A 23,141-nucleotide genomic window follows, 5' to 3' on the forward strand; every position below is an offset into this window, starting at 1 on the left:
CAATCCCATCAGAAATTGCAATTGAAAATCGGGTTTTCCCATTGGCAAATATTAGAGCTGAAACGAATACTCGAGCAACTCGAGTAACTCGAGTTTAAAAACTGATCCGAGTAATTTTATTCACCTCGAGTAATCGTTTATTTTGACAGCTCTAAGCATCACGTTTTGCTCGGACTACTTTTAATGCGGGACAACGCGCTGTCACGTGCGGAGAGGAAGAAGGAAAATAAAAAAAACTTACTGCAGCCGACAGCCGCCACAAACGACGCCGACGTTGCTAAATACTAGCCCGCATGATGTTACGTTGGTACAGGTAGCGTCTGATGCGTCTCATAGAGATCACATGTATGTTGAACTAGATGCGAAATGACAGACTCGGCCGCGTCTGGGCAGCGTTCGTAAACAGCCGCCATCTTAAAGCAGTAGAGTGCTAAGCGCTAATAAAGAGCGGTAAGCGCTAATAAATAAGATTAGTGTTACTGTCGCTACTAGCTCACGTAACGTTAGCCCTGCGGAGGGCTAGGTTTCAATTAATTATGACCACTGTCGATGCGTGGCTAACGTGTCTTACATACAGGCTTTAACATAACATAGCATTGTGGAGTGATGAGGGTGTAAAATAAAAACTTAAAATTGTAGGCTATCAATTTTAGCTCAGTAGTCATTTCTTGATAAAACACCAAGCACTGGTCCTTAATGTGTTCCAATACAGCCTGTATCATACATTTATTTTGAACACTGCAAAAACTCAAAATCCTATCAGGACTTACAGTTTAGACTAACTTAAAACTTAACTAGAACTTAAAAATGGCTTGACACAAAGAGAAATTCAATTGAAACACGTGGGAAAAAAATCTTAACTTTTAAGTGATGTGTGTTATCAAGCGTAACGGCATTTTTATGTAAGATATATATATATATATAATTTTTTTTTTTTTTTTAATAAGATCTAAAAGTTTTTGGAGTGAAAGCGGTGAATTAGTCTTTTTTTTTTTGATTCTAGTTACATCTGAAATTGTTGGCTGTTTTCAACAATATACATCGAAAATAAAGACATTGATTGACTGAAAATGGTTCAAGATTAGATGAAAGGTCTTGTTTTCTCATGTATATTTATAATTGCGCTTCACCTAAAAATATGTTTTATACGATTATTCGATAGAATTTTCAGTTGATTACTAAAATATTCGATAGCTGCAGCCCTAATAAATATTGCTATTGATGCTAAAAATAAAGGTGATTATCTCTGCATTTGGAGATTTTTGTGCATCGTGTGTAAAATGTGAGACTTTTATAGCCATTTTAAGTTGTGTTATACTTATATAAAGAATAATTCATCGGGATTTTATAAGGGAACGACTTTGAATTTTTTTATGCCGCTGCTCATGGAGGTAGGTGCCTGTTTTGGTTTTAGGTCGGGAGCAGCTTTGGTTTTGAAAATATTTTAAATTGAAGTTTTTGAAAATAAGCCCCCTACGAATCGGCCCCGTTTCCCGTGTCATGTCAATAGGTTATGAAGTCTATGCTCAGGCTAATCTCAGTGTTACGAAACTATCTGTCCTGTCTTTCACGATCTGTCGTCCATCTTAAATTGCTAACTAAGCAAGAAACAGTGGTAAGGTGGTCTACATGTAAGGTTGTCAAAATATCGTATCAGATATTTGATTGCAAAAGTATCGCCTGAGTCTGCGTCCGCGGAAATTAGGGTCGCGCACAAACCTGCCGCATCAAGTCGGCCACTCCCTCCATGAGGCTGGGGAAGCTGGCGGGGTCCAGCTCGAAGGAGGGCGCTCCCCCTTGGCCGCCCAGAAGCGAGCCCACCATCTGACGGAGTTCGGCGTACGTCTCCGGCGGCGGGTTGCCCTCGGCTTGAACGCCGGCGTTAGCGTCGGCGCTCGACACGGAGAAGGACGAAGACGAGGAGGTGGAAGAGGAGGTGGAGGACGACGTGGAGGGCGACGTGTTAGCTGTTTGACCAGCTGTGGGCAAGAGAACTTTACTTAAAAATATGGGAGGTAATATAGTTATAATACTGTAATCTTACACTGGCCCTCCAACCAAGTTTATCACTAGTAGACGTCCAATCCATTTGAAGTGGGAGGGTGGTAGTTCATTCAAAAATTGAAAAGGTGAAAACATGGAAAATATTCTCTGTATATTTTATATTTTAAATACTAAAAAAGAGAACAGTAAATGTTGTATTTTTAATTGATTTATGTTGGAAATATTTTTATTAAAGCAACACTAGGTAACTTTTCAACCTTTATAAAATATTTTCATAACATTTGTGTATCCCCTCCCCAACCGAACTCGTTAGCGCTGACGAGTGGGGTAGGGAAAACACTACCGCTTTTGTCCACGGATGTCGCGAAAATCGACCAAAACTGAAAGGTTACCCAGTGTTGCTTTAGTTAAAAAAAAAAAAAAAAAGCAGTTTCTCTCTTTTACTCATTTTAAGTGATTAAAATGAAAATATTAATATTGTCTTTTGCTTTGTTTTAATTTTTATTAGTTAAAAAAAAATTTAATTCAAGAAAGGCGATTTCCTCCCCACCATTTTTAATTCATTTATTGTGCGAATACGGTTTTTAATTATAAAAAAAAAAAAAGTACCTATTGTGATCGTCAACATATCATTTAATGACTTTTTGGAGAGCCTCTTAATAGTAAGTATTCTATTTTTAATTGTGACAGTTTTTAAAATTAAAAAACACGTAAAAATAATTTTTTTCTTGATACATTTTTTGTTATTACAAAATTTAAAAATGGAAAAAAAAACAGTAAACCATTTAGAAGTTACTGTATTAAATTTCTCATTATACTTATTTATAAAATAGTATAATTATAGTATACATATAAAAAAAAAAAAACAACAACAACTGGTGACCATTGATTAATTCGTTAGACACATTGTGGACCTTAAAATGGTCCAAATCCTTTTTTGAGCCAAGAACGGTAATTTTAAATATATATAATACAGTGTTTCCCACCAATGAACGAGACTGTGGCGGTCGTTTGCCCCCGAGTCAACAGTCAACACCCTAATCTACGTGGTGACGTAGGCTAGTACGTGATGTGTCATAACAAAAACAAAAACCATGTGCTCTAGCCCGGATCCACATACAACCGATGAAACAAAGGCTCTTCTCCTCCTTCTGTGACGTACACGACTCCTTTGAATTTCAAGCCAAAATTCACGTCGCCTACGTTGCCTCAGCACAAGCAGAATGATGATCCTTTGCTGCATTTCGACCATTTTGAGGGGAGTAAAAAGCATGAAAACAGAGAACACAAACGGAAAGGAGGCTTCTATGGTTAACTTCCTTGAACTGAATGAATTCGGTCGAACTTGTTGAAGCGCATCTTGGCGTGGTGACGTCACGAACCTTACGCACGGATGAGGAGGGGTTGGGGGTTAGACGGATGGAAAAAAAAAAAAAGACGTGGCTTTGTTTTTGTCAATGGGAAAGGTGCCAAATGCCAATTGCTAGCGGGTTGCATCAGCTTGGAAAAACACGCCTTTACCCACTAGTTTCAGTGGGAAAGGGGTATATGGTGCATAATTGTCAAGTAAAGGAGAGTACAAGGTCAAATCAGACCTCAGGAACAGACTGCAAGGAGAACACCTTGCTGCCTGCCTGAGAGTCTCCATAAATGGACCAAGTCCTGATGCGTTCAATTTTGGAAGAGCTATGGAAATTTTCTTCACAAAGCCAGGAAAAATTAAATGTTCAATGGCAGTGTGCAGAGTGTGTCAGTAGTGAGTGAATGAACAATGGATTGAAGGAGTGAGTGAATGAATTAATGATTTTGTGTCATGGCTTTTTGATTCAAGATTAAATTTGAAATATTCCTGATATGCCTTTGTGTGTTCTTAAGGATGATACCAACCTGTTATGTTTATATACAGCAATTTATATTACATTCAGTGGTCTCAAAATGCCCTAAAGAGATACACCAGGCTTGAAAATGTACACACACACACTACCCTGAGGGTCAGAGACCCTCCCACCACAGTCTCCTAAAATCCTGTGGGAAACACTGATATATATATTTTTTTCTTATAAAAAGATTTAATTATTGAAATTCTTAAAATAAAAAAAAAAGGTTGACAAAATCTTTTGTATGCACAAAGATAACCGGGCGTCCAAGTGGATTGGACATCCATCACTGTCAATGACAGTAAAGGAGCTACAAAGCTTCCGTGGAAGAATCCACTGTACTTGCCCATTTGTCCTGGCATTATGAGCTGCCCCACCACTGCACTTATCATCTGGTTGAGAGCGGCGGCGTTAAAAGCCTGTGGACAAAACAAAGAAACTATGACGTTGAGGGTCGGCTGCCAACGGGCTTACACTAACAAGAGATTCACTCGATTACTGGGTTCTAGATCACAGAGCTGATTTGCGCACACTCTACCCCTCCCAGTCACTTAGCTTATAGACTTCCCCACCCCCCTCCCCTTCTATCCCTGGTCAACAGGCCCCCAACCGGAAATACATCTAGCTGATGATAGCACCAACATATTAATAGTTAGTGTAGGCGTTCAATGTATTTCTTGTTGTTTGTGTTTCTTTTCTTCTGTTCCCCCATTACCCCCTTCCTGTTCGCTGCTTTGTCATAATAAACGAGGTATGTTGAATGATCACAATGGGAGTATGTCATACTCTCAATGTGAAACATTAAAACTGTTCAGACCAACCGGACACTTAGACTTCCATTCTCCATGTCAAACAGCTGAACAGGACAGGTTTAAAATAAAAAGACTATGACGTTGAAACTTTGTCGATAGTAGCTAAAGCTTCTTCCCCTACCTGACCCTGTTGGCCCGGCACAGCCGCCCTCACGTTGATGGTGGTCCCCCGGGTACCGAACGCCGGGAGGGGGATGTTGGGGGCGAAGGGCGGCCGAGTGAACACCACTCTGGCCTGGGGGCCGGCGTTGGGGGGCTGCGGAGGCGGCGCCGTGGGGGTGGTGGTGGGGGTGTTGGGACCCGTGGTGGTGGCGGAGGAGTTGCCCGTGGAGCCGTAGCCGGGAGGTGTGGGCTGCGGCGGGACCGCTTGACTCGCGGCGGCCGCCGTGGCGGCACTGGTCGCTACCGCCGTGGCATACTGGGTGATCTGTTGCATCAGGTTGCGCATGAAGTCTGGGGGAAGACCACCTAAAAGGGTAGGTATACGTATACGTCATTCCTGAGCTGGAAAGTAAATTACATTTACTAAGGCTGCAACAACTAATCAATTAATAAATTAGTTGCCAATTAATTTGATAATCAATTTTTGCTGGCAACTATGAGCACTCCCAATTAGGTCCTTGTTTGTTTGACATGTGAAGCTGCGTGCGCAAGTGATTAGAACAAGAGAGTTCACTTCTACACTCAAATTTAGTTGCCAAATCCATAATATTTACACAAGAGTTAGATTGTCTTGAGTCGTGTGTGTTGCTAGCCAATTGTATTGTTTGTATTCTGACGTAACTACTTAGCAAATAGGGCTAAGCTAGTTTGCGATGATGCTAATCAACGTCTTATGTGTCCGTTTATATTGTGTTTTGGAAGAGCATATTAGCACTTGAGTTATTGTTAGATTAGTAAAGTTCTCCTTTCAATACAAACTCCCATTCAAACTGTAAATTGTCATACAAGACAGTGTGCTTTGAAATTGATTTAGATTGTATTTAGAAACAACTGTTTGAAAACGAAAACGGATTCATTACAGTCTACCTTTTTAATGGAGTTTGTCGTTTAGTTTGTTTAAACAACATAAATGAGTCATTGACACAATTTATATCAGCGCCAGGCCCACAAGAAAAAAAATGTCATTTATCAGTACGTTTTATCAGTATTATACTTAAAAACCTTATTGAAAACTTGATCGAGTTTTATGTACTTAAAACAGTACAGTTGTAGACTACAGTTAAGTCAGGAAGCTGTAATGAAATATCATTTTTGAAGGAAATAGTAATCAATTTAGTCTTCATTGTTGATTACAACATGGCTAAAACAACTTCAAGTTAAATTGTGAAGGTAATTAAAAAAAGTGACATTTATCAGATTAATTGTTTAATTAATCGTCCGTTTAATCAATTATAAACATAATCGTTAGTTCCAGCTATAAACTTCATAATGATATTGACGGGTCACATTCGCCAGACACTGCGCCACGCCTTCAAGTAAGGGGCCGTCCTACACTTCGCTTTAGTTGGTCGAAGTCGGTCGCAGTTATTGAACAAAAACAGCGAACCAACGCCGGATTTAGGTTGAAAAAGTGCGAAAGCTGTATCGTATACAAACAAGAAGGATTGTCTCAGGAGTGATTTGTTCGAGGATTCAAGGTAATAATTATATTTTTCGTACCATGCATGCATTTTGAACCGTTGTGAAAAAAATCAGTTGGGGAAATTAACTGCTACGGCATTGGCGCCATAATTCGCAATATTTACGTAAAATAAATGCTAACTGTCCGTTTTTTTTTTTGTTTTTTTTTGCTTTTAACAAACAATCGAGACAGTTTTACGTCCATATCTATAAAGAATTCAGGGATTTAGCGCATTTTTTCACAAAAATTCAATGTAAAAAGCTCTTTGTTGTGATAAGGCGGCAGCATAGTGGCTTAAAGACTAGCAGCACATTTGACATATTCACGCAAGATAAATGCTAACTGCCCTTTTTTTTGCTTTTAACCAAGAATCAAGAATGTTTTACGTACAAATCTATAAAGGACTCAGGGATTTAAGCATTTATTCACACGAATTTCCAACGAAAAAAGCTCTCTGTGTTTCCACTCGGTCAGCTTTGATGGCGATAGGCCCCCAATTAATCGACCCCGTGTCCTGTCGATATCATTATGAAGTCTATGTTCCAGCCCTACCATTTACTCTCGTTACTGTAACTAAGTATGTTCTTATGCGTAACTTCTATTAATTAAATAATGAATGAACCGTGAGTTTGTATGTTTTTTTAATCGGTATTTTTACTTAAATTACTCAAGCACATTTTAAAACACTCCATTGACAATCATGACATTTATCAAATCGCACTGACACAAAATGGCCAACGAGCAATAACACCCCATCCTCATTGGCTTAAAGCAGAAGATATACATATTAGTGTAGCACAGATGCCATATTTTGGATCCTGATACTGTACCGATATGTTTTTTTCTTTTAAATATAGGAAAATGTTTTTTGTTTAGACAGTAAATTACTGTCAGTGATTGGCTGGGAACCAGTTCAGGGTGTAGTGTACCCCACCTTCTCCCAGTAGTTAGGTGGGACAGGTTGCAGCACCCCGCTACCCTCGTGAGGGTGAGCAGTACATAAAATGGATTAAATTCCTGCATACTCACTTCAGTGTTATAGTAATTGCAATCATGGCCAAGTCAGACAGGCACTGCTTAACTTATTTGCTGCCACTGACTGCGCTACACGTCCAATCTATTTGAACCAGGAGGGATGACAGTGAATCATCCCTCCCACTTGAAATAGATTGGACGTCTAATGACGTCTATAAACTAATTTGAATTGATAGCAGAAGCATGAAAAAAAGCTTTCATCGTTCCTACTAAAATGGCCACAGGGCCGCCATGTTGGTAGAGGCAACATCCCCATCCAAGTCAAAGCATTGACATTCAAATAAGGTCATAACTAGCTTATTTCTAAAGTTGCACCGATACCGATACCAGTATCGGCAGGGGGCGCCAATCCGGCCCGAATTGGTGGTATCGGTATCGACGAGCACCATCATTTAGAGCGTCGATACCATCTACTGGTGTCACTTGAGCGCAAATGAACCGTCTTTCCCACGTGAGCTAACTTCCCAAATCTCTATGCATGACATTTGTATGTATTTGTCTCGAATTCACAATACGATAGTATCATCTTCGTCTTCAATATTCCAGATGTTATCTACAACGCATATCCGAGATGTTACGCTGCTTTTCTAACATGGCATTCACAAACGATTAGCATGCGTAAGCTAACGCCCGCTGCTGGAGTGATGATGGGATCAGAAAGGTTAAGACCATGAGAGACTAAGCAAACTCATGGTTTCATGATGAACAATGAGTGGCAAATTAAGAGCGCCGTACTTCAAACACGTCCTGTTTATGAAAGTCGATTCTCATATGCTGGTGTTGTGCAGTAATGAGCAGAAGTGACTTCTGTGGCCAGAAAACACTCAAGCGGCGCAGCGCGCACACTAGATATCATCAGATAGCAACCTAGATGTCCTATGGTAGATCCCATGCTAACTCTCGCGCGCACACACTAGATATCATCAAATAGCAACCTAGATGTGCTACGTTAGATCCCATGCCATTAGCTGCGTGAGCCCAGAGCGACGCCATATTGTCCATTGATGAATTAGAAACCGCCATGACTGAATGGAAGTTAAGCAGGCCAAATCAATCCATACCAGTGACTATAGATAATGCTGCAAATACTGTTAATTCAGCACATGTTACAGATGGACTCGGACCACAAAATAGGATGTTTTACTTATATGGTAAATATAGCTGCTAAGAGAGCTGCACCAATCAACAGTGTGCCCCACTTTACAAACAGTAAAGATTGTACTCAGCACTTATATACAAAATTTCTTCAGATCAGTAAGAAGTGGGCACATAAATATTATGCATTAAAATGCTTGTTTATATGATGGCACTGTTATTTTTGCTTGTTAGCAAAAAATAAATAAATAAAATAATAACAACAGTTGTATTTTCTGTTTCAGAGCATTAAATGTATTGAATTGTATCGAAAATCGTACCGAACCGTGACTTAACTGTATCGTTGCATCCCTTATACATATATATATATATATTTATTTTTTATTTATTTTTGCAAACAGTGGTATCGGAATGGTATCGGTATCGGCAGATACTGCACAGCCAGGTATCTGTATCGGTATCGGGCCAAAAAAATGGTATCGGTGCAACACTACTTATTTCTTTAAAAAGATTGTTTAATCAATGTCAGCTATTTACTCAGACTTTCAATCCATTTGAAGTGGAGGGTTGGCAGCAAATGAACATTTGCCGAGCGCCCTTTCCAGGATTATGGTGCGGACATTTTTTTACCTGGTTGTCCTGGCACCTGGTGAGCAGCCGCCGGGTTCGGCCCTGTACCTACACACATAGACAAATATCACAAAGTCAGCAACCCGTTTTTGTACATATGACATGACATAAAAACAATTACAAGATTCTGTGGGGGATATAAATTTTTTTTTTAAAATGAACGTGGGACCAATTAAACACCATGCGGGAGAGGATTATGAAACATTCCATCAGAGGCGGGGCGGGGACAACACACCGTCCGTGTTCATCTGCATCATGACCACCGGGCCTGCCTGGTGGCTGATCCTGATGACGCGGGGGCCGGCCTGTCCCTGGCCGGCCTGCGTATTGGACGGGGGAGTCTGTGTGGGAGAGCTCTGGCTCTGACCTGCCTGCTCCGATTGGCCGGCCGGCGGGGCGGGCGGGGCTTGTCCCTCGGTGCCGTTGGGTGCCGCAGCTGACACGGTGGCGCCTAGGTTCATCTGGGTGGGGAAAAATGATACCAAAAAAAATACAACACAGAAGTGTGCAATTTTAGGGTCATGAGGTCAAAGAGGTCCGAAAAGGAATGTCACGATAAATAGGATGGTCCGTTATCGTGTTAACTCAAACTTGTAAGTCGGGCTGCAGCTATCGAATATTTTAGTAATTGATTGAAAATTCTATCGAGTAATCGGGTAAAACTTTTTTTTTTTTTTTTAAAGGTAAAGAGCAATTATAAATATACATGAGAAAAAAAGACATTTAATCCAATATTGAACCATATTCAGTCAATCAATGTCTTTATTTTCGATGTACATTGTTGAAAACAGCCAAGAATTGCATCTCAGATGTGACTAGAAAAAAAAAAATTCACTGCTTTCACTCAAAAAAACTTCTAGATCTTACCTAAAAATGTAATTACGCTTGACAACGCACATCAATTGAAAGCTACGTGTTTTTCCCACGTGTTTCAATTGAATTTCCATTTGTGTCAAGCTATTTTTAAGTTTGTAAGTACTGTGCAAAAGTTTTAGGCACTTTTGCACAGTACTGTATATATTTCTTTTTAAAAATAGAATTACAGGTAGTCACGACTTCGCGATTTCGACTTTATGATGCCCAAGTCTTGTCTTTTTTTTTTTTTTTTTTAAATGTTGACTTCAGTTTTGTAATGCATGCTTTTATTTTGGCGCAGGAAGCACAGAACAGTAAGCGAGCGCATGTACAGACGCACCCACCCCACACACAGAGCGGACGAGTGACAGAGGTGACAGCCTGCGCGCTCATTTGTTGCTTGTGAAGCATCCGATGGTGACTGCTGCATATAACCCCTTTTGTACTGTTTATTGTGCGTTATGAATTGTGGTCAAATACTTGGGGCGAGTTGATGTCATTGTTTTTGATGATGTGCGGACGCTAACTGATACATGCTAATCATTGGTTATTGCTGTATCAGCAGCCCTTTGTAAATGCAAATTTAAATTGCTGTTATTTAAGATTAGACTGATTTCCTTTCATTTTATTTTAGTTTCCTTCGGCAAGTGTTGAAGTTGCTGAGCAGCTGAATAAAGTCAGCAAACCACACGGACATTTGACATTGTCATTTCGGACATGTTGTAGGATAGTTTATCATTTTAAGGTTGTTTTGAGGGTTAATTCAGTTTTACGCGGAAATCCGGGTTTCATCGCCAGCGCAGGAACAGAACTCATTCGTAAACCGGAGACTACCTGTGTCATCTAATTTCCAGCAACAGAATTTTGTGCACTTGTCGACTTCCCCGGCACCATTGACTCTTCAACTTACTTGCACGGGGATGTGGTGGTGCACGGCGCCGGGCATGGTGACGGGAACGGTGTAGTGGGAGATGGGCCGCACAACGTGGAGATGGCGTGGCACAGGGCTCAACAGGTTGAGCCGCAGGTCGCTCAGGGCCACCAGGGCGTTGCCGAGGAGACGCAGGCACTCCCACGTCAGGACGAGTGTCTGCTGGTCGTCCTCCCTTTCCTGCCGACGTCACCAAAAACAAAACAAAAAAAACCCACTGTCAATAAAATGTTCAACTGAATACTGATACTGCAAAAAAGATAATCTAATATTATACTAACTCTTTCAGTGCCATTGACAACGAAATACATCTAATCAGGTGGTGTCTAATCATCTTTCTGCTATCATTAGAAAAGAGTTTGCCACTCGTCAACATCCAAGAACTGGAAGAGTTTGCAGTGAATGAACATCTGCCAGCACTGTCAATGGTAGCCAATGATAACAGATAACATTTGTTTCATTCTCTAGCCAAGATGCTCCCTACCAACAATTACTTAATCACAAGTCGATGTCCGACCCTTTCGAAGTGAACACAATCGTACCTCAAACTACTAAATGGATTTGTTACAGAACAGCTTCCTTATCATTTTTTGTGTAATGAACTGTGTTTGACATGGAAATCACTTAATTTGTTGCAAGCACTACAACATTATATTTTTTCTTAAAAAAAAAACAACAACAAAAAAAACAAAACAATCTGATTTGGTGACGGAAAAATTTCCGACTCGGTGAAAATTAGATTTTTGATTTGATAACAGAAAAATTTCCATCCGTCCATCTGTATATTTTATAGTATGTATTAGGAGTGGGAACCTCAGGGCACCTCACGATACGATACGATTCGCGATACAAGGCTCACGATAACGATTATATCACGATACAGCGATTATCGATATATTGGTCAGAAATTGGATACATGACATTCTACGATACAACTGTTGAAACGGAAAAAAAAAAAAAGATATTTAAAAATAGAAAAAGTGCCGTGGGTGTCAGCAGTTGAGCTTGGAGTGGGGCAATGATAAAATTGGTGGGTCTTTTCTTCGTATATGACATTGGTTGCTTGGTTTGAGCACTTCCGCTATCTGCTTCAGCATTTAAGATGTCAGACTTGCTCAGTCACCGTCTTCCTCACCTTAAAAACAACAAAATAAAACAAAAAATATTAGCTACTTCATAGCGTTTGAGTTGAAATCCTGATTTTTTTTTTGTGTTGGAAGTATTGAATTTAAAAAATATGAATTGAATGTATAGAAATTAAAAATTCAATAATTACCTATTTTTAATATGTAGGCTACATCAATAATTACCTATTTTTAATATGTAGGCTACATTAATTATCATGCACATCACTTTATATATCTTGGAACCTATTCAAACCATTTTTATAGCTTATTGTATCAAAATGACAGTAATAACAGTTTGTGTAGTAAACTAGATGGAAATTGGCTCTCAAATAAATCGGTAAATTCATGTGGGCTTGTTCGATATTCATTTTCATCCAGTTTAGGGTCCTGGTTTATTTTATATCATTCAACACGAAATGTCATCAAAATAATACATGTAAATTAAAAAGTCAATTACATTGCAAAACTTTCTTACCTCAAGTGATGAAAGTGAAGCTCACAAACTCCCGTGTCCACAACGTCACCAGCTCCCAGTGAAACTTATTTTTCTTAGACAATTCTTGCATACAGCAAAGTCCTTGTTCACCTTACTTCCTTTCTTGTTGGTGTAAAATCTAAAGTGTGTTTACAGCATCCATACTCCATTGTATGGCCAATATGTTAAATAAAAGTATCGATTCTTGGCGGGAGCATATCGATAACCCATCGGGTTGCAAAATATCGCGATATATCGCTGTATCGAGATATTGTCACACTCTTAGTATGTATTATCTTACGTATGTGGAATAATTTTTTGTAATATGAAGTGAAAAAAGCTTCGAAGAGCTATTTGTAATATGGATTTTTCATGTACCGAACTTTCGTATCTCAAGGTACAAATGTACATCTTAGTATCGATACTTAAGGGGGCAGAAATCTTACCGTGTTATTGTTGTATTCGGCAGAGGTAGCCGTCTCCAGGATGGTGTGAGCTCTCTGAACAAAGGGCTGCAGTCGCTCCTCCACCCGCCGCAACTCTGACAACATCTCGGCCAGCTCGGCCGGGCTGGGGTGCCTTTTCCAAGAAAAAAAAAAATCAATAAACGGAAATGTACAGTGCCCTCCATAATTATTGGCACCCCTGGTTAAGATGTGTTTTTTAGCTTCTAATATATATTTTTTAATTCAAATAATATGGGACCTTAATGGGAAAAAAAAAGAAAAATCCAACCTTCAATACAAGTGCATTTGTTCAGTGGGGAAAAAAATTCCACATAAAGAAATAATTATTTGACATCAAATAATGTGTGTCACAATTATTAGCTACCCTGGTGTTAATACTTTGTACAACCCCCTTTTGCCAACAAAACAAGGTCTGGGGACTGAGATGGCCATGGGAGGAGCTTGATTTTGTGTCTGGTGAACCATTTCTGTGTAGATTTGGCCATTTGTTTAGGGTCATTGTCTTGCTGAAAGACCCAGTGACGACCCATCTTCAGCTTTCGGGGAGAGGGCAAGGTTTTGATTTCAAATGTCCTGGTATTTCAAAGCATTCATGATGCCATGCACCCTAACAAGGTTCCCAGGGCCTTTGGAAGCGAAACAGCTCCACAGCATCACTAACCCACCCCCATACTTCACAGTGGGTATGAGGTGCTTTTTAGCATGCGCATCTTTCGTGGCACGCCAAACCCACTTACAGTGTTTGTTGCCAAAAAAGCTCAATCTTGGTCTCGTCTGACCAAAGCACACGGTCCAAGTAGAAGCCTGGGACCGTGTGCTTTGGTCAGATGGAGCTTTTTGGAACCAAACACTCTAAGTGGGTCTGGCGTGCCACCAAAGATGTGCAGGCTGAAAAGCACCTCATACCCACTGTGAAGTATGGGGGTGGGTCAGTGACGCTGTGAGGCTGTTTCGCTTCCAAAGGCCCAGGGAACCTTGTTAGGGTGCATGGCATCATGAATGCTTTGAAATACCAGGACATTTTAAATCAAAATCTGTTGCCCTCTGCCCGAAAGCTGAAGATGGGTCGTCACTGGGTCTTTCAGCAAGACAATGACCCTAAACATACGGCCAAATCTACACAGAAATGGTTCACCAGACACAAAATCAAGCTCCTTCCATGGCCATCTCAGTCCCAAGACCTTGTTTTGTTGGCAAAGGGGGGTTGTACAAAGTATTAACACCAGGGGTGCTAATAATTTTGACACACATTATTTGATGTCAAATAATTATTTCTTTATGCGGGATTTTTTCCCCCACTGAATAAATGCACTTGTATTGAAAGTTGGATTTTTCTCTTTTTTTCCATTAAGGTCCCATATTATTTGAAAAAAAAAAAAATATATATATATATATATTTATATATATACATATATGTGTTCGAAGCTAACAAACACATCTTAACCAGGGGTGCCAATAATTATGGAGGGCACTGTAATTGCTGCCTTTATTACTATATTATAAGCCAATGTGCCTTATATCTGGATCAATATTAGCCATCATGCCATGATTTTCCCTTTAGCACAGTTCCATCTAGTGGATACATAGCACAACCCCAACTACTACTATTACTGCCCTTTATAAACCTCCGTGAAGTTGGCCCCCATCAGACACAAATTTATAATAAAATGTCATTTGTTTTGCTAAAAAAAAAAAAATCTCAAGCCTCCCACCCATTTACTGCAAAATTTCAGACTATAAACTGCTACTTTTTTCCTTCATTTTGAATCCTGCGGCTTATAGTCCAATGCAGCTTATTTGTTGATTTATTTGGGTTAACAGGCATGCATTGCCGCGCTACAAATGTAAATAACAATCGAAATTCATGTTCTGTGCTAATTATTTATTCGTTACTGTTCCAGTTGTTTCATTCATTGCATGTCAAGGCATTTGGCAACACTTTATTTGACATCAGCATTATAAGACCATCATAATTATGACATGACACTATCATGGGCATTACTGAATGCTTATGACGGATGTCATTAAGTGTCATCCGGCAAATTATGTTACTAACTCCATTTATGTCCAGCTTGGATCTTTTACATCCATTCAAAAGTGAGATAATTTGCCAGATGATACTAAATGACATTTGTTATAAGCATTCATTAATACTCCTGACAGTGTCGTGCCATAATTATGTTTGTCTAATAACAGCCTTAAGGCGACACTGTCCAATAAAGTGTTACCAAATACCATAACTAGCAATTAACTCATTTGCTCCCAAAAACATATAAATGCGTTCTATTTTTAATTGTTTCAGTGTCCCAAAGACGTATTTTACGTTTTTTTTCCCACAAGACGCATCTCTGGGTCCTGATTCAACTGAGCTCCAAAGTACAAAGCTGAAAATTCATTTTAAAGAAATAAAACTGGCCACAGGAGGGCATAAGCGCATTTGGTAAGACCCGCAACCCGATTCAACAGCAACAAACGGCCGGGCCGCACGGTCAGAGCGCTGGCGGAATGATGCCAGGCGGCGGACGACCGAGCAGAACAACCGAGAGGACGCCCGTGATGCCAGGCGCTGGACAACCGAGCAGAACGACCGGGACCACCAGTGCAGCGGGCTCGCCGAGCAGACCCCGCAGACACTCCAAAAAAATCCATCTTTATGAGACAGACAACGATGAGGGAAAAGTTTACCCACTGACGTGGCGACAACAGCGTCATCTCTCAGTTAGTTATGGGTAAATAAATGGTCACTTTGCTATCAAAAGCTCTATTTGTCTTGTTCTTTATGATATTTTGTAAAAGGAAAACATGTTTGGGATGTAACTAAAGCAAAAAAATAGCTGTGTTAAAGTCAATGTTTCAAAAGTATGCGTTTACAAAAAGCTCGTTTTCTCCGTTTTTTTTCTTCAGAAATTGGAAAATTGCTCAAACTAAGCTATGTTCTACTGCTGATTTCAAAAGAATGGAAAAAGATATGAACTTATTTTTTTTTTCTGCTGAAAGAAAAGATTCTTATCTTTCTTTTGGTGGGTTCCATGTTTATATAGCAATAGAACAGAATTTTCTGTGGGCCTAGCAAAATCAGTCAAAATCCAGTAAAACGGCCGGGAGTGAAGGGCCTTGCTCCGGTGAAAATGGCTGGAGTGAATGAGTTAATGAAACAACTAGAACAGTAACTGAATAAATAATTAGCACAGAACATGAATTTGATTGTTATTTATATCTGCAGCGCTGCAATGCATGCTAGGAGGCATGTTGGACAACAAGTGTTGACAGCAGGTGGCAGAAAAGGCTGACTGTCTCCCCCAAGGGAGCAGTGACGGCCAAATGGAGCACATGGTGGTTTGGTCTAATGACAGTCTTATGATGCCGCTGTCAAGTGTTACCGGTCAATATCTTTTGGTGTAAACATCCCATAAAACAGTGAGGACAACTGGGGCTTATAGTCCGGTGCGGCTTATCTATGAACAAATGCCGTTTTCGTGTAACATTTGATGGGGCGTTGCTTATAGTCAGGTGCGCCTTATCGTGCAAAAATTACGGTAGTTACTTTCATAGTTGAATCACTAGTAATTAGTTACTTTTTTAGAATAACTATAACTTCAAAAGTAACTTGAACAATCCCGATTATGAACGATGATACTATCAGGTGAGAGACTCACCGGGGTCCGGGTTGAGGCGCGGGTCCCTCGGATGGCGCCGTATTGGAGGAAGGCGGAGGTGGTGGCGTGTCCGGAGGAGGGGAGGTGTCCATGGGTTGGGTGGAGGGGGACGGGGTGGAGGTGGTGGACGAAGACGAGGGAGGCGGCGGGGCCGCGGCGGAGGGGGCCTCTCTTTGGGTTTGGACGGATGAGTCGGCTGTTCGACCCTGATATTGACAAATACGCGGTAGTTCATTGATTCTAAAAAACGGGACTCATCAAATGAAAAAATCGTCATACGAAAGCCACTCCGGAACCAATTGATTTCAAAATACGATAAAGAAAATGGGACAGGCCCGTCTCACCTCCATCCTTTCAATAAGATCGTTAATGTCCCTCAGCATATTTTCAGCCAGCACCAACCTAAGCCTGGGTTCGCTTTGCACCGGCTGATCCATGTCGATGTGAACGTTCACGGACCCATTGCTCTGTAAAACAAGAACGGACGAGAATATTACCTGGTACGGGAAAACGGGGAGTTGCGACTTACCCCGGTGCTGGTCGTCACTCTGGCGTTCCTGGCGTTTTCCCCCATGCCGGAAACCATCTGCTGAACTGACATCTGAACACGGGAGGGAAAAGAAACGTGAGCGCCGCAAAGACAAAACTCGCATGAATTGTCCAAACCTGTATTTGTTGAGGGTCCATGATGTTGACGGGAAGGTTGAAGGTGCCCAGCATGACGTAGCTGTTAGCGTTGCGGTCGTGCGGGGGCGCCTGGGGCCCGTCTTGGGACGACGACGAGCCGCCGCTGTCGGCCGAGGTTCCGCCGGAACCGGAGCCGGGCTGGGAGGGCGGAGGGGGAGCGCGTTCCACCAGATGAATCACCTTGCCACCCACGTCTAGGAAAACGGGAGTAAATGTGACTATGTGTCTATGCGTGGCTTGTTTTTGTAATTTCATGACCAGGACACGACTCCCAAATGTCCCCAAATGACCTGATATGACCAGGACACGCCCCCCCAAATGTTCCCAAGTGATCTGATATGACCAGGACGTGCCCCCAAATGACCTGCTATGACCAGGACACGCCCACCAAATGTCCTCAAATTATCTGATATGACCAGGACACGCCCCCAAATGACCTGATATGACCTGCTATGACAAGGACATGCCCCCAAATGACCCGCTATGACCAGGACACACTCCCCCAAATGTCCCCAAAATACCTGATATGACCAGGACACGCTCCCCAAATGTCCCCTAATGACCTAATATGACCAGGAAACCCCCCCAAATCTCCCCAAATGACCTGTTATGACCAGGACACGCCTCCCAAATGACCTGATATAACCAGGACACGCCCCCCAAATGTCCCTAAATGAATTAATACGACCAGGACACGCCCCCCCCCCCCCCCGCCCCCCAAATGACCTGCTATGACCAGGACACGCCCCTCAAATGTCCTGATATGACCTGCTATGACCAGGACACCCCCAAATGACCTGTTATGGCCAGGACACGCCCCAAAAATGTCTCCAAATGAGCTTATATGACCAGGACACGCCCCCTTAAATGACCTGATATGACCTGCTATGGCCAGGACACATCCCCAAATGACCTGCTATGACCAGGACACGCCCCCCAAATGACCTGCTATGACCAGGATAGGCCCCCCCAAATGACCTGCTATGACCAGGACACGCCCCCAAATGTCCCAAAATCAACAGGAAAAGACCTGATATTGTCCCCAAACCAACCTCGGCGGGGCTAAGCTCTGCATCCCCACACGGCAAAGCCCCAGAGTAATTTCTCCAGAAATTGCAGTTTCTAGTTTAAAAAATATCAATAATAATTAATAATTATTAGGGCTGTCAAAATTATCTCGTTAACGCGCGGTAATTAATTTTTTAAATTAATCACGTTAAAATATTTGACGCAATTAACGCACATGTCCCGCTCAGAAAGTATTCTGCCTTTTGAAAGTTTTACAGCAAGGCTTTTTGCGCTGTCCAACAGCGAACTCTTGTGGTCGCTTTGCGACATGGTTTATTATTTTCTTGCCAGTTCATTATGGCTGCACGACGTCTCGGGCTGATAATGTTGTGCTTATATGATCCTTGGACAAGATTTGTCCGTAAGTATGGTTGTTGTAAAGAATGTTCATATTATGTTAGTAAGCGAAATGTTATATTTTTTGTATGAGACGCTTTTTGTTTATGTTTAGTGAACCTGTATAGCGTGCTAAGCTAACGTTGTTGCTAATGCAATGCTTGTGTACTTTTATTTTGTAGTTTTACCACGGTCTAAAGAGGACAATGGTTTGAGGCCATTTTATTAATAAATCAGATGAAAAAGGAAGAAGTGTAATTATTAAGGCGTCGTTCACTAGCTGTCTAGCTTTGGAAAAAGTAGACGCTTCGGAGTGAGGACAGCATAGACAGATTTAAATGACAGTAGAGTGAAATGCCCACTACAGTCCTTATGTACCGTATGTTGAATGTATATATCCATCTTGTGTCTTATCTTTCCATTCCAACATTTTACAGAATATATAATTTACAGAAAAATATGGCATATTTTATAGATGGTTTGAATTGCGATTAATTAAGATTAATTAATTTTTAAGCTGTAATTAACTGGATTAAAAATTGTAATCGTTTGACAGCCCTAATAATTATAATTGGGATTGTTTAAAAGAATTCCAATTTTTTTGAAGAATATTTACTGCTCCCCTTTTCTTTTTATATAAAAATAAATATAGAGACCATTTAAGACTTATAATATGTCAAAAGTTTCCGACTAATTTACTAATCGAGGAGTCAATGATTTATGGCAGCCTGAGATTCAAACAGTAAGACTTTTAAAGACCATTTAGAACAGAACGTAACACCACTTCTGGGAAAAATGTCACAACCAACCCCCCAAAAAATAAATAAACACCCAACCAAATGAAATTCAATGCCTTTATAAGACACTTTATCAAGATGAGTACATTTTGAGACCTTGGAGTTGTTTTCATAAAATACGGATTACTCACTATAGTCCGCCAAGGTCCTTTCATCTTGCAAGACTCGGCCCTGGTAGATAAGCCTCTGTTTGTCAATAGGGATCCCCACAGAAGACGCAATGTGCTCCTTGAACTCTTTCACCGTCAACTACAGGAAGGAACAAAAAAAAACATCAGATTGAGCTACGGACAAACTGAAAATCCACTTTGGCGTTCCTTCATCACACCTGAGCGCCGACGGTGTAGGTTCTGCTCTGAGAGTCTAACGTTTTCACCGTCACTTCTATGTCCGTACTCTGTTCTTCCATGGTGTTCCTGTTACATCAAATTGAGTTAACATTAGTGGGCTCCTATTCAGAACAGTAACTGCTGTAAAGAACTGTTGGTGCCACCTAGAGATGGAAACATGCAGAGGTTAAAGTGCCTGTGACAGCATAAAGAAAATCAAATAGAATTATATTTTGAGATGATTTGACTATATAAAACAATTTGGCAAAACGTAGATGACGAGAAATTAGTTGTTTTTTTAAAAAATGTCTTTGTTTCAATTTCTCTACTTCAATATTTTACAGGATATTCTTCTTAGTATTTTTCCCCCATTTGCTAAATAAATGGTATGGTCATGACAGCTAGCCAACGGCGTTTCCAAGTCTTATTCTCGCCTTTCGAACACCAAAAATCTCACAAAACTACCCCGGATCATGTCACATGGCGGCGGGGTTGTTGACCGTCTTCGGCGGCGAGCAAGTTACAGCTCGTTGTTCCCCCGCTGTGGGCAGGAGTGCTCGTTGCCGGGGAAGCAGCTGGAGAATGACCGCAGGACAAACGGGTCAGCGTCGGAGGAACGCGTAGCTGCCCGAGCCCAACCCGAGGAAAGGGGTCTATTGCCGGGCACACGAACAGGGCAGAGAGGGTTGGAAGTCTGGACGATATGGATAACCGCACGAGCATAAGCCAAGTATAGCGCTCTAGCGGAGGGCACACAAAGAGAACCGAGGGGGTGGGGGGGGTGCGACAAGCCGCCGGTCGTCGGCTGAGTGGCATTCTCGGCGGACAAGGAGCATTGTCGGCCGGAAAATGCAAACCACCCCCGTATTAAAACGCGTGATCCCAGTATTTGACATAATACAAAACACAATGTTTCCAATCTCGGGCTGGGGGTTTTTGAAACCCAATAAGGCTAACATGCCTCTCCCTTGTGCAGCAACAAAACCCTGCAGCACATTTGGCTGGCATGATGCGAAAAAGAAACGAATTAATCCGCAAAATCAGCTGATTCCACAGTCCATCTGCATGCTATAAAGCAATGCTGTATTGTGAGACGCTGACCCGGGTGACGTCACATTCGCATTCTTCCACAATCCAGGAAGTCATTTATTTTCATGGCGCGGGATTCAGAAAGTTGAATATAATATATAAATCGATCACTTCCACACACATCCAAGTGGGCCATTTCATTCAGGAGCATAAAATACCACGTCAAATATGAAATAAACATGCTTTTTGCTGTCATAAGCACTTTAAACATTAAAAATTTCTATTTTTTTAAACTTGGGGATATACATTGGTATTTTCAAATTCTGCCATTGGGCGGCACAGTGTCAAGTTGGGGTGCGAACCCGTAAACAATTTTTATTCTTCTGCTGTGTGTTTATCACGAGTAGTTGGATCGATGCCATCCTTCAACCCCTTAAACGGATTGGACGTCTATGACCGTGAGTGGCAGCTAATACCAGCCCAAGAGTTCATTTTGAGGCATTTCCCATCATTTCCTTTGACTTTTGTGGCACTTCCGGGTCACTTCCTGTCAATTTTGGAGCATTTCCGGTCCCTTTAATATAAATTCTTAGCCCCCTCCTATTCATTTAAGGCCAATTCCTGTTGATTATGCAGCATTTCCAGGTGACTTCCTGTTGGTTTTGGGGCATTTATGGGTCACTTACTCACTTCCTATAGATTTTAAGTCACAAACTATTTGTTTTAGGACCACTCCGGGTACTCCCAATTTTACCCTCCCACTTCAAATTGAATAGACGTCGACTAGTGACAAATTGATTTTAATTCACAGCAACTGGATGATTGAACGCATCGAATCGTTAATGGCATTTATCCAAACGTAGCTCCAATGAATTTGAGCGTTTAACAACTCATCCTCCAGTTAACCAAATTGTTTTCTTCATTTCACATTTCATAACCATTGTTACACGCACGCGCCCAGTGAATTATGCGTAAACATATTTTTACGTCACTACAACACCCCGGTCATTATTCGTGACGTCACGGATTTATTATTTTACATGAATAAATAATATATAAAATAGTCATTCATTTTCCATGCCGCTTTATAAATAAGTAATTCAACCAATAAGAAAGAAAATCGACGTTTAAAAAAGGGAACTAGAACTAAATATAAAAACGCTAACACCGACGAAGCCACTACACTAGGAACTGCTATTAACTAGCGCAATTCTCCCAGATTAGACGATATAGATGACTGTAACTAGCCGAAAATGTTAATCCCGGCTCATAAAATGTACACGAATACTGCTCGACCGCTACGTCAAAACATTTATTTTCCTTGTGCCGAAAAAACAGACGAAACCACCTCCTCGGGCGTTCGTGCTAACAGAGAGGCTAACAAACCAAGCTAACGGAACCGTGCCCCAAACAAATGTACCGCGACAACTAATGTTATTTTTAAAACGTCAAAATATGAACGCGAAGGCTGTGGCGTACTTTTAAAAGGAGGGAAAAGCCCAGCATTACCTTAATGATGACTCTGTCTGTTTGACTTATCTGTCGCAAGCGTCTGCTTCTTATCATCAATTTCCAAAGGCTTTCCGCTAGCGTCTCGAGCTAGCTAGCATCTGCCGCAAGGTTGCCAGATAGGAAAGCCTAATCACAGTCTAAAACTCGCCTAGTTCAGCCCAAATGACAATCTCCTGTTCAAAACAAGATGCTTCACTTATACAACTCAATCTATATTGCGATGTTAGAACCAGAAAACAAATAAATCAGCAGTTGGAAAGACATTGTAGAGGAATCATTGCTATTTGGCCGATGAGCATTGTGGGGGATGGAGTTCTTCTTCAGAAAAGGTGAAAACGATTGTATTAATTTCATTGCAATAAACAATGATGCACCCTTTCATGCATGAATTATGTCCCCCCCCGTTAAATGTTTTTATTACGTTCATATAGTACAGTGGTCTCAAACGTGCGGCACAGGGGCCAATTTTGGCCCGGAGACCAATACTTGTGCGTCCCTCACTTGATAGTATCAGTGTTGCCCGCATGTATTTTGTGATGGGCAATAAAAACATGCAAAAAATGTAAAAAATACATTTATGAAATAATTTAAGGAACATTTTTTGCAGGAGTGGGGAATCAATTATTTTAACAGTTATAACTAAAATCTAAAAAATATTTTTTTAAAGAATAATAATAAAATTAAACAAAATTTTAAAAAAAATAAAAAAACGAAAAATTAAAAAAGTCGTGAGTCATAAATAATATAATTCTAAATATTAACTTTAAAAAGTCCATCTCACTCATTTTATTGTTG

The 23,141-nt window shown here is 40.9% G+C and overlaps 1 protein-coding gene across 2 annotated transcripts in view; it reads right to left on the bottom strand.

Moving 5' to 3' along the window:
* Nucleotides 1-22,574, bottom strand: part of LOC130914756 (large proline-rich protein BAG6-like) — a 45,067-nt gene extending 22,493 nt beyond the window's left edge. The window contains exons 1-14 of one of the 2 annotated variants that reach the window (XM_057834231.1): nucleotides 22,344-22,574; nucleotides 19,805-19,892; nucleotides 19,608-19,725; nucleotides 17,255-17,469; nucleotides 17,118-17,189; nucleotides 16,933-17,055; nucleotides 16,589-16,794; nucleotides 12,912-13,044; nucleotides 10,843-11,043; nucleotides 9,445-9,538; nucleotides 9,078-9,125; nucleotides 4,815-5,161; nucleotides 4,228-4,300; nucleotides 1,720-1,979 (exon numbers count right to left, since the gene is read on the bottom strand). In XM_057834231.1, coding sequence (XP_057690214.1) covers nucleotides 1,720-1,979; nucleotides 4,228-4,300; nucleotides 4,815-5,161; nucleotides 9,078-9,125; nucleotides 9,445-9,538; nucleotides 10,843-11,043; nucleotides 12,912-13,044; nucleotides 16,589-16,794; nucleotides 16,933-17,055; nucleotides 17,118-17,189; nucleotides 17,255-17,469; nucleotides 19,608-19,725; nucleotides 19,805-19,885 — 1,971 coding nt within the window. In that variant the 5' untranslated portion in view covers nucleotides 19,886-19,892; nucleotides 22,344-22,574. Of the gene's footprint in view, nucleotides 1-1,719; nucleotides 1,980-4,227; nucleotides 4,301-4,814; nucleotides 5,162-9,077; nucleotides 9,126-9,312; nucleotides 9,539-10,842; nucleotides 11,044-12,911; nucleotides 13,045-16,588; nucleotides 16,795-16,932; nucleotides 17,056-17,117; nucleotides 17,190-17,254; nucleotides 17,470-19,607; nucleotides 19,726-19,804; nucleotides 19,893-22,343 lie in introns of both variants that reach the window. The other variant, XM_057834230.1, reaches the window with a different exon arrangement.
* Nucleotides 22,575-23,141: the final 567 nt, after the last annotated feature.

The sequence above is a fragment of the Corythoichthys intestinalis genome, chromosome 4 (assembly GCF_030265065.1).
Source record: "Corythoichthys intestinalis isolate RoL2023-P3 chromosome 4, ASM3026506v1, whole genome shotgun sequence".
NCBI classification, from domain to species: Eukaryota; Metazoa; Chordata; class Actinopteri; order Syngnathiformes; family Syngnathidae; genus Corythoichthys; species Corythoichthys intestinalis.